The 18,075-nt window shown below is 35.5% G+C and overlaps 4 protein-coding genes across 4 annotated transcripts; 2 read left to right on the forward strand and 2 right to left on the reverse strand.

Annotated features, from left to right (window-relative positions):
* Positions 1–3,259: 3,259 nt before the first annotated feature.
* Positions 3,260–4,305, forward strand: LOC121803193 (E3 ubiquitin-protein ligase ATL4-like). The gene has a single exon (XM_042202893.1). The coding sequence runs from the start codon at positions 3,325–3,327 to the stop codon at positions 4,237–4,239; it is 915 nt and encodes a 304-aa protein (XP_042058827.1). The 5' UTR covers positions 3,260–3,324; the 3' UTR covers positions 4,240–4,305.
* Positions 4,306–8,332: 4,027 nt separating this feature from the next.
* Positions 8,333–10,562, reverse strand: LOC121791020. Its single transcript, XM_042189103.1, has 3 exons — positions 9,035–10,562; positions 8,832–8,950; positions 8,333–8,761 (listed from the first exon to the last, which is right to left on the reverse strand). The coding sequence occupies exons 1-3, from the start codon at positions 10,560–10,562 to the stop codon at positions 8,333–8,335; spliced, it is 2,076 nt and encodes a 691-aa protein (XP_042045037.1).
* A 1,529-nt stretch (positions 10,563–12,091) lies between these two features.
* Positions 12,092–15,239, reverse strand: LOC121752121 (protein TRIGALACTOSYLDIACYLGLYCEROL 4, chloroplastic-like). Its single transcript, XM_042147026.1, has 5 exons — positions 14,699–15,239; positions 14,272–14,521; positions 13,111–13,492; positions 12,509–12,795; positions 12,092–12,417 (listed from the first exon to the last, which is right to left on the reverse strand). The coding sequence occupies exons 1-5, from the start codon at positions 14,971–14,973 to the stop codon at positions 12,220–12,222; spliced, it is 1,392 nt and encodes a 463-aa protein (XP_042002960.1). The 5' UTR covers positions 14,974–15,239; the 3' UTR covers positions 12,092–12,219.
* Positions 15,240–17,108: 1,869 nt separating this feature from the next.
* Positions 17,109–18,057, forward strand: LOC121752129 (putative invertase inhibitor). The gene has a single exon (XM_042147038.1). It carries the CDS (start codon positions 17,419–17,421, stop codon positions 17,977–17,979), a length of 561 nt encoding a protein of 186 aa, XP_042002972.1. The 5' UTR covers positions 17,109–17,418; the 3' UTR covers positions 17,980–18,057.
* The last annotated feature ends 18 nt before the right edge of the window (positions 18,058–18,075 follow it).

The raw sequence follows: 18,075 nt of genomic DNA on the forward strand, positions 1-18,075 counted from the left end.
GTTTTTGAACTCTGACATCATTGAAAAAAATTAATTAAATTGAGCTAGAAGTAGATTTAATTAATCAATGGATTTAGAATATTTCAAATATAAAAATAAATCTAACTAAGAAAAAGTTTAGATTTGATTATATGAATTTTGACCTGTAAAATTATTTTTTGATTCATAATTAAGTTTTGGGAAAGTAGATTTAAAGTTTGTGAGAAATATACCAAATTTTGAAGAAAAGCAGTGATTTTTAAGGCTATTTTCCTTATGTTTTTTATGAAACTTCACAATCTTTATTTACTGTAGTATGTACTGTACAAAATAAACTACTCTAATAAACTGCAATTTTTATGCAATACTACTAGCAATCTAGCATGCAAACTACATATATAGTAAGAAAATTTTGTACATGTTCATTCACCAAGTGTGACAAATCTAGATGATAGAAATTGAGTCAAACCACCAACTTCTTCTTTTAGTTGGCTCAAATATGTTTACGGTTTATCTACCATATCCATCTTCTTTTACATGTATAATTAAAAATTATGATTACAAATTGGAGAAAGGTCCTGTTAGTTTGAGATTTTTTAGCTTAATTGAGAATTGAGATGCATTTTCAGCCACTCATCCATAACATTTTCGAAATGTCAACTGCAAGTAGATTATGTCAACTTGGGGGTATTATCGTCAATAGCTTGCACATCAAATGTCAATAGCATGCACATCAAATGTCAACACTTATAGTTGGCATTATATGTGTATAGTTGACATGAACTGTATATGTAGTTGACATTATATGTGTGTAAAAAGTATTGATTGATTAAAATGTACAATGAAATTACCATTTTGCTCTTTCATAATTAATTAATCTAAAAACATTTTCCATGTGGCAAATTCTGGAACACTCATTTAATAAAAATGGGTGGATGATAATGCATCTCAATTCTCAATTAGGCTAAAAAATCTCAATTGATCACAGCATGGGGAAATGTGTGGCCTATCCAAGGAAGACCACCTACTTCACAAATTAGGCAGCAAACCAGAAGGATTCACCCTTTAACTAAATTATGATCAGCAAAATCATAACTTAATTAATTGCAGAAATATATCTTAATTTTCAAATATCCAGATTTTATGTCTGATAATTTAATTTTATTAAGAAAAAGGAATTATAAATAATGCCTTTTTAATTATATAATCAGGAATCCTCGTTAGTAGTAAAAACATAAATTAGGGGCCAAAGATAACCTCAAAACTTCCAAATGTTCCGAAAAGGTTTAGTAAGATAACAACATCTAATATTGTCATATAATGGCCCACTCATACTCACATGCTACAATCGAACAAACATACCATATCTGTCCATACAAAATATACAAAACCATTTAATGCGACTTCAAAAGTTTGTAGTACGATATTAATTATTTTCACCTCCCAAATATTTAGTTCTAATATTTTATTTTTTAAATTTCAGTTATATCCTCCTTTCATCGATACAACCATCGGGTCATGTTAGGTTGAGATTTTTTAGCTTAATTGAGAATTGAGATGCATTTTCAGTCACTCATCCACAACATTTTTGAAATGTCAACTGCAAGTATATTATGTCAACTCGGAGGTATTATCGTCAATAGCCTGCACATCAAATGTCAACAACTTATAGTTGACATTATATGTGTATAGTTGACATGAATTGTATATGTAGTTGACATGGATTGTACACATAATTGATATTATATGTGTAGTTGACATGAATTGTATATGTAGTTGACATTATGTGTGTAGTTGACAAAAAAAAATTTAAAAATAAAAATAATAATAAAAAATTAAATTTTTTAAAAAAAGTATTTGTTGAATAAAATGTACCATGAAATTACCATTTTGGCCTTTCATAATTAATTAATCTAAAAATATTTTCCATGTGGCAAATTCTGGACAACTCATTTAATAAAAATGAGTGGCTGATAATGCATCTCAATTCTCAATTAGGCTAAAAAATCTTAATTGATCACAACCCTACCACCATCGGTGTATCTTTTGTACATTATATTTATCTGCTCGAAAAACTTATAGTAGTATTACATAAAGTTTTCGTAAGTTAGGTTTATTGTCCCCAAATACTAGTAAGTTTAAAGTATATTAAGTAAACAAAAATTAAAATGCGAATAAAAAACTGGTTATGATTTTAGGACTGTATGTTTTTATGATGTGGTGGGTATTAATTTCCTTATTAGACTATTTATAAATTATAAAAATATGTTATTTTGAAAATCAATATAAACCTACGTACATATAAACAAGTCATAGTAATATTTAATTATTTAGTCATTAGATTGCAAAAAGTAAATGATTGATGCATTTCACTACTAGATGTAATATTTGTAGCATTAATTCGAATTTGATCAAGAATGAAAATTATACTATATAATATTTTAATATAATTAATTTTACCATAGGCACGGTGATATTTTACTAATATTTTCTCATTCTCATGAAAACATACTTTTCAAAATATCTAATATCCAATAAATATGTGCATACATGCGTAATACACATTTGATCCTCTAAACCTATATATACATGCATATATAAATAGATGACTAATTAATGATTATGATGGTCAACTAGCTTTAGTAATTTATACACTTACTATACAAAGTATAACAAATTTGGAAACCTTGTACGGAAGAGAAATTTATCATAAATTAATTTTGATGAAGAAATCAAAATAGGAAAATAAAATTAATTAACAAATAAGTCAAAGAGAATTACATAGGGATAAATACATAACTCATACAAAATGTTTTACCTTTGTTTCATATTAGTACAAAATGTTTGAAGTTTACATAAATCATACAAAAAGTTTCATACGTGTTTAAATATAGTACATTCCGTTATATGTGTTTAAACGACGTTAACTTTTTACTTATGTGGCGCACAAACCATAAAACAATGGTGACACTTTTTGTACAATTATGAAACAATCATAAATTTTTTTTTACCAACATGAAACAATGATGAAACATTTTGTACTTCGCATAGACAAATAGTTAACGGCGTTTAAACAAATGTACTAAATTGAAACACGTATGAAACTTTTTGTATGATTTATTTAAACTTCAAACTTTTTGTACTAATATAAAACAAATGTGAAACATTACGTGTTAGAAATGTATTTACCCCGAATTACACATTACCAACATTTGATTAATTTTTTTATATATAGATTAAAAATAAAGAGTAGGTAGGTTAACAAATACATGTACGAAGTTAGCTATTGAATTCACAACATCACATCTCTTCGCTTTCTCTCTCTACACTCAATTTTTTCCCACTATGTCCACTCCATTCACACCGCCGCCGCCGGCGACACCTCACTCGCCATCTTCTTCCTCCGCCTCCGCCTCCATTATGATTGTCATCATTATCATCGCCTCCGCCGTCATCATCTCCGCCTCCATCTACCTCCTTCTCCGACTAATCTCGAAGCGCTTCTCCACCGCCGACGACGTCGTCGTCTCCTCCAACCGCCGCGTCGCGCCGAGCGATCTCCTCCACTCCCTCCCGCTCTTCACCTTCCGATCGGTCGCGATGAACCTCAACAGCGGGGGCGGCGATTGCGCCGTCTGCCTCTCCAAATTCGAGTCGCGCGATCAGCTCCGCCTCCTGCCGCTCTGCTGTCACGCTTTCCACGCCGCCTGCATAGACAAGTGGATCGCATCCAATCAGACGTGTCCGCTCTGCAGGTCCACCGTATTCCCCTCCGCCTCCGACGCACTCGATAAAATCCTATCCACCGGCAATTTGAACAGCGGAAGCTTCCGTGTTGAATTCGGCAGCATCAGTCTCCGCCGCGACGGAGCATCGGCGGCGGCGGAGGAATTACCACCGACAGGAGCGCCGCCGAGGACGTACTCGCTAGGGTTGTACGATTACACCGCCGACGATTATCTATACGAGGTGGCGGTTGGGTGCACGACTACTCATCGGAGAGAATATTCCGATTTCAATTCGAATGACAAGGATTCGTCGGCGGAAGAGGAGGTTTCCGGCGGGAGGAGGAGCTGGCTGGCGGAATACGTGGAGAGACTCACATCAATGTCGTCGCATACGATGTCGTTTAGGAGCTCGGGGAGGTTTTTCGCAGGGAGCAGCCGCCGCAGCGAAGCGGCCGTGGTGCCGGAGGATTTGGAGGCGAATCGCGCCGGAGAGGAAATAAGTGAAATATTTAGGTGGATTTCTGGAATTTAATTAATTGTATAATATTTTTGAGAAATTGATTAGTTGTAATTGATGAATTGACACTAGTTTCATGCATCTACTGAAGTTTCCAATTTCAGCAAAGTAAAAAAAAGTTGAAAACTCAAGTAGTAATTTGTAGTTCTGCAACAAGACAACAAAAATAAAGAAAATTACATTCGAAAAATGTTAAGTGGACTATGAGTTAAATTTAGCTCTTGTATTCTTCTGCTCATCATGTTTTGTATTGTTCATGCCATAGTTTGTAGTTATATTGCATTTTTATGGATATTAATTTATCAATTAAATTCGTTCATTATTAAAAATAATTCAGCAATATGCATGCTGTCACGCCTTCAAACCTCTATCCTCGGAGCGACAGGAGGAAACTTGTGGGGCATAGTATTAATTAGGAATCAAAAGCAAAAGAAAAAAATTTAGATTTCTCTAGTTTTATACAGTTATGTGAACTGCAAAATAAAATAATCATTCTGTGGTCCAACTTATTCGTACACAATCATATAATCGAACAAAAAAATTCAGATCATCTATTGACTATATGGAGTACTAATTTTATTGTGGTAATAGATAGTTAAAAAATAGATAGTTAAAAATAAAGAGTCAACTCCAAATTTGGTAGTACCTCATTCTCATGAATGCGGTATGCATATATTTTTGTGGTGATTTTTTTAATTTATTTGAAGTAGTGTTTTCATTTTTTTCGACTATTTCTTCTTCATTTTGTCTTTTTTAGCCTCAAAGGCAAATTTGACCACTTTCATCTCTATCTGTTCTCTTATTACTACTCTCTTACAACATCCACATTCGTGCTATTGCCAACGAGCACAAATGTGGGTCCATACCCACTTTTACTCACTGCTCTTAGGCAAGAGCACAACACCCACATTCGTGCTCTTACGCAAGGACATACTCAAGAGTCCCACCATTCTATTATTCAATTTAAATAAAAACATTTCCACAATATTAAAATGCATTAAAAATAACCGGAATAATATTACAAATTACAAAAAATTTAAAAATTACATAATTAAAATCCTAAAAATTTAAAATTTCTTCATTAAAGTCTTAAAAATTAGAAATTAAAAATTACATAATTAAATTCATAAAATAAAAAAACTCACAACTCGTGGCCGAATTTCGCTCAAATGGATGATGAATGTGTGTATTTATAGATGATTTTGGGATTATATTTTTTAAAAAAATCAAAAAAGAATTTCAAAAAAATGGTAATAAAATCGGTATATTTTTGGGAATTCAAAAATATATATTTTTTTAATTTTTGGTATTATTTTTGATTTTTTTTTTAAAATACCAACAGCTAATGAAAACGCGCCACATCGTCCTGCTCGCTGGCACGGACGTGCTCTTAGCTAAGAGCAACATCGCCCTGCTCGCTGGCACGGACGTGCTCTTAGCTAAGAGCAGCATCGTGCCAGCGGCAAGAGTCCGCAACGATGTGCTCTATGCTGTGGATGCTCTTATCTTCTCATTTTCTCTCTTAAGTAAGTAATGACTCTACTCTATGTTAACAAAGTCAACTACTACTCTCTTATCTTCTAAATTTCACTCTTAAGTATGTAATGACTTTTTTCTATGTTAACAATCTTAACTAATGTTTATCCATTGGAATAATACTTTATGTTTAATTTGATACTTAAATTGATGCTTAAAATAATAAATTTATTTATTCAATTTATATAAACTTAATCGTTTAGTTTATTTGTTTTTTATTTTTTATAATGTTTTATAATTTGCACATGTTTATATTATATTTTTAAATAAATAAAAATGCATTCAATATGAAAATTTATTTTTTTTTAACAAATTTGAACTATATAATGCCTCTGTCCCATAAAATTAGGGACATTTGACATGAGAATTAATGCATAATTGGTAAAGTAAGAGAGAAGAAGAAAAAGTTGGTTAAAACAGTGTTGGTAGAGAGTGAGACTCATATTATTATTAGCGTTTAATAGTAGGTCATAGTGGTATAAGTTGTAAACAAATTGATATACTCCTATATGAGTAATAAGTTTAGGAGAACTTTTCATAAGTGAAAATGAGCTATTTTTATAGGACGGACAGAAAAGAAAATTGTCCCTAATATTTCTATCATCTAACATTACCTTGAAAAAGTATGGAAGGAAAACATGGTGTTGTATGGAGTATTTTAAAGGGTTATTAGCCTGTAAATACATGAACTTTCAATTTTTTCTGTTTTTTCCCCAAAACTTTGTTTTTTGAATATAAATACATGAACTTTGGACTTTTTTGTTTTTTCCCCAAAATATAATTTTTCACCAAATTAAAGCTGATGTGTTCACCGGAAAGCGCCAACATGGCAGAAACGCCGGTAATAAAAAACGGCATCGTTTATAGTAAATGAGCTAATTTGCTTATAAATACACAAACATTTGAGATATTCTACTTTTTTCCCCCAAAACTTTTGAAATTTCTGATATTTCCTCAAATTAAATTGAAAAATGATGGAATGAATTGAGTTTTTTTTTATCATATTTAATTTTGTAAGGCTTTCATGATATTAACATAGAATTTAGCGAAGAAAGTTTGGGGAAATGCAAGAAAGTTTCATTCAATTTGGTGAAATAATCGGGACGAGAAAGTTTCATTAAATTTGGTGAAATGCAAGAAAGTTTCATTCAATTTGGTGAAATAATCGGGACGAGAAAGTTTCATTAAATCGGGACGTCCCGGGAAATGCAAGAAAGTTTCATTCAATTTGGTGAAATAATAAAATAATCGGGACGTCCCGTGAACACATCGGCTTTAATTTGGTGAAAAATTATATTTTGGGGAAAAAACAAAAAAGTCCAAAGTTCATGTATTTATATTCAAAAAACAAAGTATTGGGGAAAAAATAGAAAAAATTGAAAGTTCATGTATTTATAGGCTAATAACCCTATTTTAAAAGTCCTGTTGTACTAATAAATTAAGGTCAAGATTATGGCATATAAAACTGTCCACCCAAAATAAAATCATGTGCGAAACACCAAGATCGTTAGTAGATGTTTGTTTTACAGAGTGTATCATTTGTTGGATCTTCACATATTTTTGTGAAGAAGCTGAATATCAGAAAATAAATTTAACCAAAAACCAGAGGTTATAGAAAGAAATACTCGGGAAATTTCGACAAAAAGCAGAAATAACATCCGATGTGATTCCTCTTAGGCTGTGTTTGGTACACAGAATTGGAAGTGTGGAATTGGAATTAAAGCTTTCAATTCCAAATCCAGTATTTGGTATTATAAAAAATTCTTGGATTTAGAATTGAATTCCAATTCCAAATCCTCCAATTTGAATTCCATATAAAAAATAGTGGAATTCCAAATATTCACACACACACACTTCCACACTATACATACTTCACACACTACACACGTTTCACACACTACGCATACTTCACACACTACACATATTTCAAACACTACACAATTTCCCGCACTACACACTTCACACACTACACAATTTCGCACACTACACACATTAAACACACTATACAATTTCACACATTAGACACACCACACACTACACTACACACATTTCACACACTACACACAATTCACAGATTTCACACACTACACAATTTCACACACTACACACTCTACACACATTTCACAAACTACACACAGTTCACACATTTCACACACCACACATTTGAACTGTGTAGTATGTGAAATGTGTGAAATTGTGGAGTGTGTGAAATTGTGTAGTGTGTGAAATGTGCGTAGTGTGTGTATTGTGTGAAGTGTGTGTAGTGCAGTGTTGTTAGGGTCGAGGGTCGCACCGGGTCGATAAGGTGAAAATTCGGGTCGCGGGTCGACGAGTCGACTGGGTCGAGAGACCCACTAATCTAGGCTAATTTTTTTGCCTTTTAATATTAAATCAAATAAATATATTACTCTAATGTTTATAATATATCAAATAATATAAATGTAGACGTAATTCATGTGAATAGAGATAAGGTGGAAAATAGAAATTATCAAAATATCAAAACAATTCATAAGTCATAAGTAAAACACAAAATAAATAATTGAAACCATTGTCTAAAAATGTCAAAAGAAAGTTATATATCATCTTCACTTAGATGATAGTCATCTTCTCCTTCATCAAACTCTGCTCCAACCAAGTTTATATCTTCATTCTCTTCATCTTCATCCACAAGACTACGAGTAGACTTGGAACTTGAGGCATGATCTCGAGTATTTGTGTTGCCTCTAGTATTGTGAGATGGCTCCAACACACCAGAAGCTCTACCAACATCTCTCCATCTGAGCGACTCATTTTGGAAGACAAAATCATCACCCCCCTCATCCTCATCCTCCCCCTCCATCCTGCCCATTAACCATTCATTACTATCGTCAATGTCACTTAGGAGTATAGGATCAGTGACGTTTTGTATGTTGAATCTTCGCTCAAGATCTCTGTTGTATTTCACAAACACTAAGTTGTTCAAGCGTTCTTGTGCCAAACGATTCCTCTTTTTGCTATGAATCTGTAAATGAAAAGGTAAAAATAACATATATTAGCTTCTCACAAATATAAGCACAAATTTCAAGTCTTACATGTTGAAAAGTACTCCAATTCCTCTCACAGCCAGTAGCACTACAAGTTAGGCTCAAGACTCGAATTGCAAAGTTTTGTAAATTTGGTGCCTTAGATCCATAATGTTTCCACCATTCAGCTGAAGAAAACAAGATAGAGAAATATTTAGTATATCATTTATCAATCAAATAAATAGTTTGATGAAAAATATGATAATATTTACCTGGTGCCATTTGATTTCTATGTCGAATAGCTAAAGGATTTCCGAAACAGGAAACGGCGTCCCGATACAAAGCCGTTTCCTTTTTCATGATCTGATCTTGCATATTTATGTCGGGAACCAGTTTTAGAATACACTCGTGCAAGCCTTCGATAACCTCTGAACAAGCCAAAATACCTTTCACATCTTTATAAAAGACTGCCGGATTCAAGTAATGACCTGTAGCATGCAATGGTTTGTGCAATTGATCATTCCATCTAGAGTCTATTACATCAAATGCTCTCTTATACTTGTCTTCGTTTCCGTTGAATGACTTGGAAATGGTCTCTTTACAACGATCCATAGCCTCATAAATATAACCCATCGCGGGCTTGCGCTCAGCATCAACCATTCTCAACACCTCAATAAGAGGAGAACCCAATTTGAGTGCATGTACAATATGTCTCCAATAAGCATCATTCAACACAGTAGTAGTTGCCTGTTTTCCGGATGCCTCTTTGTACCACTGACTAGTAGTCCATTCATCACTGGTGAACATTTTTCTGAGATTCTGCCGCTGGTTATGGATGGACCTCAAAGTGATGAAGGAAGTAGCAAATCTAGTGACTGCCGGCCTAAGTAACTCTCTCTTATTCGTATATCTTCTCATCATGTTCAGCACGCCCATCTTACTGTAAATATAACCGGTCAAAGCTATTGACTTTTTGATCACACCATTGATAAGCGGTATTTTACCAATATCTTCAAGCATCAAATCGATGCAATGTGCTGCACATGGAGACCAAAACAGTGAGGGTATCCTTACTTGCAACGTCATTCCAGCTTTCTTGTAATTGGAGGCATTATCTGTCACGATTTGGATCACATTCTTCTCTCCAACATAATCAATCATCTCTTCGAACATTGCTACCAGAGCGTTTGCATCTTTTACAATGTCAGACACATCGACAGACTTGATGAAAATTGAACCTTTTGGCGACTTCACTAAGAAGTTGATAATTTCTTTATGAGAAACAGAATCACGCCACCCATCAGATATAATTGAACATCCATAAGTTGCCCAATCATCTCTATGCTCTTTTACGAGAGCACTCACACTCTCAACTTCTTTCTTCAGCAAAGGCACTCTCAGCTCATGATAACTCGGTGGCTTCATACCAGGACCATACTGTCCAACAGATTCAATGGCAATCTTAAAGCTTTCGTGCTTAGCAGCATTAAATGGTATTCCGGCTTCATAAAACCATTTAGCCAATTTAGTGCAAGCCCTGTCACGTAACTCTTTTTCCTGAACATCATTTATCGTCTGTTGTTTTCCCTTGCTCAATTTTTGTACTTGGACTCCTTTTGCTGGAACGCGGTCGTAATATACATCCAAAGCACCTTTCGTCCTCGGTTTCTTTGATTTAATTGTTGTATTACCAACATCATCCTCTTCGTCATCTCCAAAGGTTAAATCTTCAAAATCCTGCCTACCTTGTGATGCTGACGGAAGATCTTGATCCAGTTTAGCATCCTCTTTTTTCTTCATGAACTCTATAATCTCATCTCTCACATGTGATGGACATTTAGGGCATGCCGTGACATTTTTAAAACCACCGACCAAGTGTTCCTTAACCCTATGTTATATTCTTTGAGCAAAAATTACACGTAAATAAATATCTAGTCTTTGGATTTGGAGTTGCGTATTTTCTTGCAGGATCTTGAGCCATCTTATATTGACTGTGATAAAAAAAACAATATACATGTTATGATGTATCGGCTGTTATTAATTATACAATATACGTGGATCTACAATTCAATAAAATATTACATGATCTATAGTTTTATACAAAAAGTAGGAAAAATAAAGTTGCATAAAAAAATTACAATTAATTACATAAAGTTACGTGATTTTCATGCATTGAAAACTTTAATCTCTAGAACAAAATAGTCAAAACCTTACATGTGGAAAATTTCCAGCCAACTAATTATGTAATTATAATAGTTTGCAGTTAAGATTAACTGAATCACAGTTGGTGGGAAAATCCACCCATAGATGCATAAAATAGTCCACGAAATTGCCCAGGAAGCAATTACAGAGCCATGCAAATCCACCATCACCGTACAAACACGATCGTTGAATTATATTTCTAAATTCAAAAAGAAGATGAAAGTTAGAACAATACCTTGATTAAACAAAGGAATATATAAATGGTGGTAGCAAACACGATCGTTGAATTGTTTATGTGTTTAGAGATGTAGAGGAGGGTGAATTATGAAGTGTAGAAGTAGGGTTTGTGTTTGAAAATATTGATATGTGCGTTGTGTGTGACTGATTTGTGCATATATAGAGAGATTTGAGGATTGAGATTGAAAATAATAAGAAATCGTGTGAGATTTTGATATCAAAAGTTGCAGATTTTTAGGAAAAGTTACTTTTATATTAATGTTTAATTAAGTAAAAATAATCTTGCAGCAAAAAGGAAAAGATTTACATGGGGAATTACTTTACATCTTAACAGAAAAGCATGTATTAGCCGTTAGAAAAGATTGAGGAAAAGATTGGCGACCCACCCAAATCGCTCGACCCCGCCGACCCAGCCGACCCAGCGCGCCCCATGTATCTCGATCTACCCACCCATGTTGGGGCGGTGCAGGTCTCGACCCGGGCGACCCGGGCGACCCGGGCGACAAATTAACAACACTGGTGTAGTGAGTGAAGTGTGTGTAGTGCTTGAAGTGCGTGAAGTGTGTGAAGTGTGTGAAATTGTGTAGTGTATGAAATGTGTGTAGTGTGTGAAATTGTGTGTAGTGTGTGAAATTGTGTGTAGTGTGTAGTGTGTGAAATGGTGTAGTGTGTGAAATTGTGTGAAGTGAGTGTATTGTGTGCATTGTGTGTATATTTATCAAACATGTCAATTTAATTTCATATCAATTCTCATTTTACCAAACATAGGATTTGGAATTGAATTATAATCCTTCCAATTCAATTCCATAGAATTTCAATTCAATTCCATAGAATTCCAATTCCAATTTCAATTCTGTGTACCAAACGGAGCCTTAATAACTTCAATACCCTTTTGAATGAAAATAAATTATATGTAATGAATTATTAGTGTGCCAACATTTGTCACTGCATAAAGACACAGACGAGGGCAAAAACTAACTAATTTTACTTGGTGCAAAACTTAAAATGTTACCAAAGCTTAAAACTCAAACAGTCGAAGCTCAACCATCCCCTCTTTTCGTTTCGGAGAGAACCAGGCCACCACCTTCCCAGACCCCAGGAGTCTCAGGCTGTAGTTCAAGCTGTATATTAGATCCTCCAGCTGTGTGCCCTGCTTGCTAGACAACGACCCAATCGAGAACTTTGAATCCACCCGGAAAACAATGGGACCGGCCACCTGCATCAACAAAACAAGTATCAACAATATCTATTTGCTGAGCTACTTATTTAAGATTACTAAATAACGAATCATGCATCGGGTAGCTCACCTGCTGCTGAAAAATGAAACTGAGTCTGGGGGAGGACAATTCATTTAGGGATTGATTACTTTCTGCACCGCTGAAAAGGTTAACCACCTTTCTGGCTACAGCTGAAGCCGAGGCAATATCCAAGCGAGTGTCTATTCTGGAGAGGTCTCCAAAGTTATTTCTGAATCTCCCGTGTTGGAAAGTGTAGCATAGGGAGCCAAATAAATCAGCCCCAAAACGGCCTCTCCTCTGGGTTCCAGAAGAACTTTGGTTGAAGTCACCACGTAGCCACGCCTCACAAGTACCCCCTTAATGCAAAAGAGAATAAGCAGGAAATAATTTGGAATTCCTAAGTAGACATTCATTAGTTCAATTGGCATTTAAATATCCATCCAGTTTAGACGGGGTGATACATATATGATAAACCATGTAATATCGCTATTAGCATTTGAATATAGGAGATTTATAAAGAAAGAAATTTAACTAATCTTGGGTGCGAATCTATGTTGTTGATGGTGTATGGCATGACAAGTGAAGCAAAAAGTAATCATAAGAAAAATTGGTGTTTCAATCGAGATTGGGTCAACAAAAGTAGCACAAGCACATCCAAACCTAGAAATTACCTATAATTCCAGATATTGCTGCGTGTGGGTCCTTGAGACGGACATCATACGTGGGGTGCCAAACCTGACCATTTTCTGTCTCGACCGTGACATCATCTTTTGTTTCCTTTTGTCTCCACAAGTCCTTTGACTTCTCATAAGAAAAGGCAGCTTTTGCACATAATCCGGGCAATAAGGCAACAGGACTTTCAGTATTAGTTGAATCAACAGCTTGTGGACTGCCACTATTTTTATGTAATCCGAATCGGTATCGCAATCCTGATTCTGTGACAAGAGATGAACAGTCCAAAGATATTGATTCAGGAACTTCCCAATATTTTCCTTTACGGTCTATGAAAAGCTCTGGCCATGCAGCTTCCAAAGTGATATCATGATCCGGCAGCTGCAAGTGAATAAAGGTTTAAAACAAAGATTTAGCTGAAACGGAACAAAAGACCACAGTCACAGACTCAACAATGATTTTTGAGGGAATTTTAAGAACTTGACTGGTATACAAAACATAGCATATCAAGTACATTAAATATCTTTTACACTGAGGCAGGCATCATTAATTCTACAAACCTGTCATAACACAATAACTCGAATCAGAAACCAAGCTCCAGGTAGGATTATAAGAACTTGACTAATATAAAAAAAATGCACTGTCTCAAATATCTGACATTTTGAAGCAGGCATCAATAAGTTAACTAATCTTCCAGACCAACATTAAGAATCCAACCAGTACCAACCTCCCGGTAGTATATCACTCTATTTCTGTTTTATACTCCATATTTCATATATCAACAAAACACTTGTGCTTAATATGTTGAATCACTGAATGGCCTAATACTAGCATCTCTGGCAAGAAGATGGCAGTCCACATAGCACTGCATATCTCTGTTGCCATCGCAACACGTCTTGCCTGTTAATATCAGGTGCGATTCTTCACAGACCAACTAAAGATGCCAATTCTGGTCTGGCAGTTAGCTAGCTGCAGCAATATGTTCTACCTGTAGACAACCTAAAAAAAACAATTCCGGACACTTATGAAAGCAGAAGCTATAAAGGTTCCATCCTATTGAATCAGAAGATCAACACAAGAAATCTAAGAAGATTCGACTAATACTACTCCATGAAAATCAATAAAGTTGCGGAGGTGAACTGCTCAACGGAGAATCATACCTTGTGAAAGAGCATTGCCTTGGTGCGTCGGTTCTTCCTTTCCCCATGCTTTTCAGTGCTCAACAATACGGATGATGAGGGTGTGAGGGCAATCTGTGAGGATAGACCTAATGCGTAGAGTGATTTATCAAGGAAATGCTTGCCAACATCTTTAAGTAACGGTAGCTCCCACTCTTCCGCAGCAGAAACTTCCGCTTTTATAGAGGATATCAGCTTCTTTGGACGAAACTGCCCGATTAATCCAAACCACCTATTCAATAAGGATCGCAATTCACCAGCATAAGCACTCTGTTCAAACTTGAAAAACCACATTTTCCATAAAATTAATCCTCAATTCGTTTACACATCCCCAATCCCCAATCACAACAATTTCAAAATTAACCTAACATTCTAGTCACATAGACATAAACATAACCACGATTGTTACCAGTTGCCAATAGCAGCTCGGCCAATAAGGGACTGCAGCGCGAAAGAGCCCAATTCCTTGTGATTGATGGAAGGATAAAACGATGGAATGATGCCCAAGGGGAAGCCGTTTCCTAGGAGAGAAATTTGCTGAAATCGGAGGGCTCTGCTTGCCCTTGCACCGTCGAGGGGTATGGGATCCCCTGGAATAGCTCTGCATACGCCGTCAATGGCTTGCGGAGTTGAGACGTTGAGGTCCCAGAACGTAGCGTCCATTGCTGTGCGTAAGTTCGCCATTGCCGGAAAAGAGGTGGTTTTGGTTGGGGTGATTGGGAAGGAGGGTTTTGGTGTGGTTTCTTATCTAGTAATGAAATGACACATTTTCTGATTGCAGAGCGGAATACAAGGAGAGTGAGACAGAAGAGGGTTTGTTTGGGTTTTAAGTCTGTGTAATTTCACTTTAGCCCCGATATTCCTTCCTATTTTCTAATTTTATTCTACTATACTTTTTTTTCAATTTTTACACTCCAATACTTTTTATTCTTATCAATAAATACTCCATTCAACTCGTAATTTTTTTTCCATACTCAAAGCATCTCTCTACCCTCTCGACATTTTGCACTCACTATGTTAGATGCTGACAATCAATATCCAAATTGATATGCCAACATGTCGGATTTCCCCACGTCTCCTGTGATGATGGGCAACCCAAAAGATTTTGTGACGCCCCACCTAGCACACCCCAAAGATGTATCCATTCGTCATATGTTCAACACGTCAGATGTTCCCCATGCAATCGTTGGATGAAATCCAACTCTCCAACGACAGAAACGACCTAGCGTCATCTACTCCCCTTAGGAGACTAGGAAGATCTTCGAAATTTACATCAATACTTCAAATGATCCAATCGTCATAAACAATCAGAAGGCGAGGAGGTTTTTTTTGGCAAAAAGTAGCGAAGTATAAAACTAAACTCAGCCCGGTGGTTTTCCCATGTGGACGTACAACCGATTTCGAACTCATTTTGAAGGAGTGAGCCCGGATATTCGAATGTTCTGCCCTCATTTATTCAAATAAATTAAAACAAGGAGCCAGTGGTTCAAGTGATACTAATAATTCGTAATCTGCTTTCATAATCTATCATGAAAGTATAATGATTTTCATGACACATGATGTTTAAATTTTTGCACTTTAGCACAGTTTCATGAAAATCAACAGAAAATGCCGTATCAATTCAAATTAAAAGTAATACTCCAACTGGTAGCGATATTTAAATATGGGTTCTGTCTAAAAAATGATACTCCTAATTGACTGGTTTTTTCATGCTAAATAACAAGTCTAGACAAAACATTGCATCTAGTACTTACTTAGATATAAGATACTACTTATCTTGAAGCGAATACAATTAATTAATTTACAAAGAAACTAATGAATGAAGAGAAGATACATGCTTCTATTTAATTTACAAATGTACATTGCATTTGCTGCAGGTCATCAAATTTCATGTTACATGAACTGATGCACTGATAAATTAATAAAATTAATAAATAACTAAATATTCGACTCTAACTAATAAACCCAAGTCCATGCTCATTAATTTATTTCTCTCTTTTCAAAGAGTAGGCATATGAAAGTTCCTTTCTTTCCCTTTCAACTTTCATCTTCTTCGAGAGCAATCACTTTGCAAAAATTAATGATATCTTTCACAAAATTGGTTCTCAATGTCTTTTACTTTTTGGACTTCGTTGATTCTTTGTCTATCCTTGAAATAGTAATTATTAGGCTAGCTTTACAAGTGTTGGGCACTCGGGCTAGAAGTTATCGAATCACCCAATATCAAGATTTTATTATGCATTCCATATCTTTCAAAAATCATTTTATTTTTACATTTTTTAATTTTTATTAATATGTAGTACTGTATATTGTTCGTTATTAAGCCTTCCCATTTTATTTTTATTATATAGTATAAATAAACAGAAATTTTTAAAGTGTTGTTAGAACCAGTTAACCGTTGTCACTTAGCAGCATCCTATGATTTCAACCAATGATTAACTTTCTTCTTTCTGCCTGTCAATTCATAACATCCTAAGAAATCTTCACAAGATAGTTTGTCTGCCAAACTTATGCAGAGCAATCAGTAACTTGTATTTAATATTCAATGATCATCCCACATGTCTGATTATGATTATTTTTTCTTTTAAAGAAGGAACATCTTTTTAAGTCCACGAACTTTGGCAAAGTATCAATCATTTTAGGTCCGTCAACTACAAGTTAATATCATTTGAGGTATTTTAAACTTTTTCCGGACGAAAATGCCCTTAACGCCTTCAAAGGGCACTTTGGACGATTTTTTCGTCACTCATCTTGCGTCAAAGACCTAGAGTCCAACAATTGCCGTTAAAAATTGTTGGACTCTAGGTCTCTGACTCAAGATGAGTGGCAAAAGAATTGTCCAAATTGACCTTTGAAGGTCTTAAGGGTATTTTTCATCTGGAAAAAGTTCAAAATACCTCAAATGATATTAAATTGTAGTTGACGGACCTAAAATGATATTTTCAAAGTTCACGACCCTAAAATGATACTTTGGCAAAGTTCGTGGACCTTAAAAGACGTTCCCTCTTTTTAAAAACACCTATATGCATAATCTGAATATCAGGTTCCAGCCCATCACCAAGCCAACTATAAAATAAAACTATCTGCCACAGAAATATCACATGAGAGAGAGAGAGGGAGGGAGAGAGAATGAGGGCAAGCCAGAGTTTGATTTCACTAGCCTCAGTTTTACCCCTGGTGGTGATGATCCAGATAACATCAGGTCAGAGCTTGATCAACACTACCTGCCTAGATTCATCAAGGGATGATCCAAACATCGACTATGCCTTCTGCACAAGCTCCCTGCAGGCAGCCCCCGGCAGCCACTGCGCCACCCTGCAGGGGCTCAACATCATCTCCATCACCCTCCTTCAAAACAACATAACCGACACGCGCTGTTTCATCAAACACCTCATCAGAAACAGTACTCCGGAGGAGCCATACCTGAGGGAGTGCCTGAGCGACTGCTTGGAGCTTTTCTCCGACGCCATCCCTTCCGCAAAAGAGGCCATGAGACACTTCACGATGAAGAGGTATGGCGATGCCAACATGAAGATAAGTTCCATCATGGAAGGTGCTACCACCTGTGAGGATGGCTTTAAGGAGAGGAAAGGTCTGGTTTCTCCTCTCACCAACAGAAACCACCATGTTTTCGAGCTCTCTGCCATCACCTTGTCTCTTATGCATGTTATTCAAACTAGATCAGGTTGATGCATATATCATAGAATTTTCATGCTCATTGTACAAATATAAAACATATACGTATGATGGAATTTCAATATATCAGTACAATCTAACTATCTCCAA

The sequence above is a fragment of the Salvia splendens genome, chromosome 1, assembly GCF_004379255.2.
Source record: "Salvia splendens isolate huo1 chromosome 1, SspV2, whole genome shotgun sequence".
Classification (NCBI taxonomy): Eukaryota; Viridiplantae; Streptophyta; class Magnoliopsida; order Lamiales; family Lamiaceae; genus Salvia; species Salvia splendens.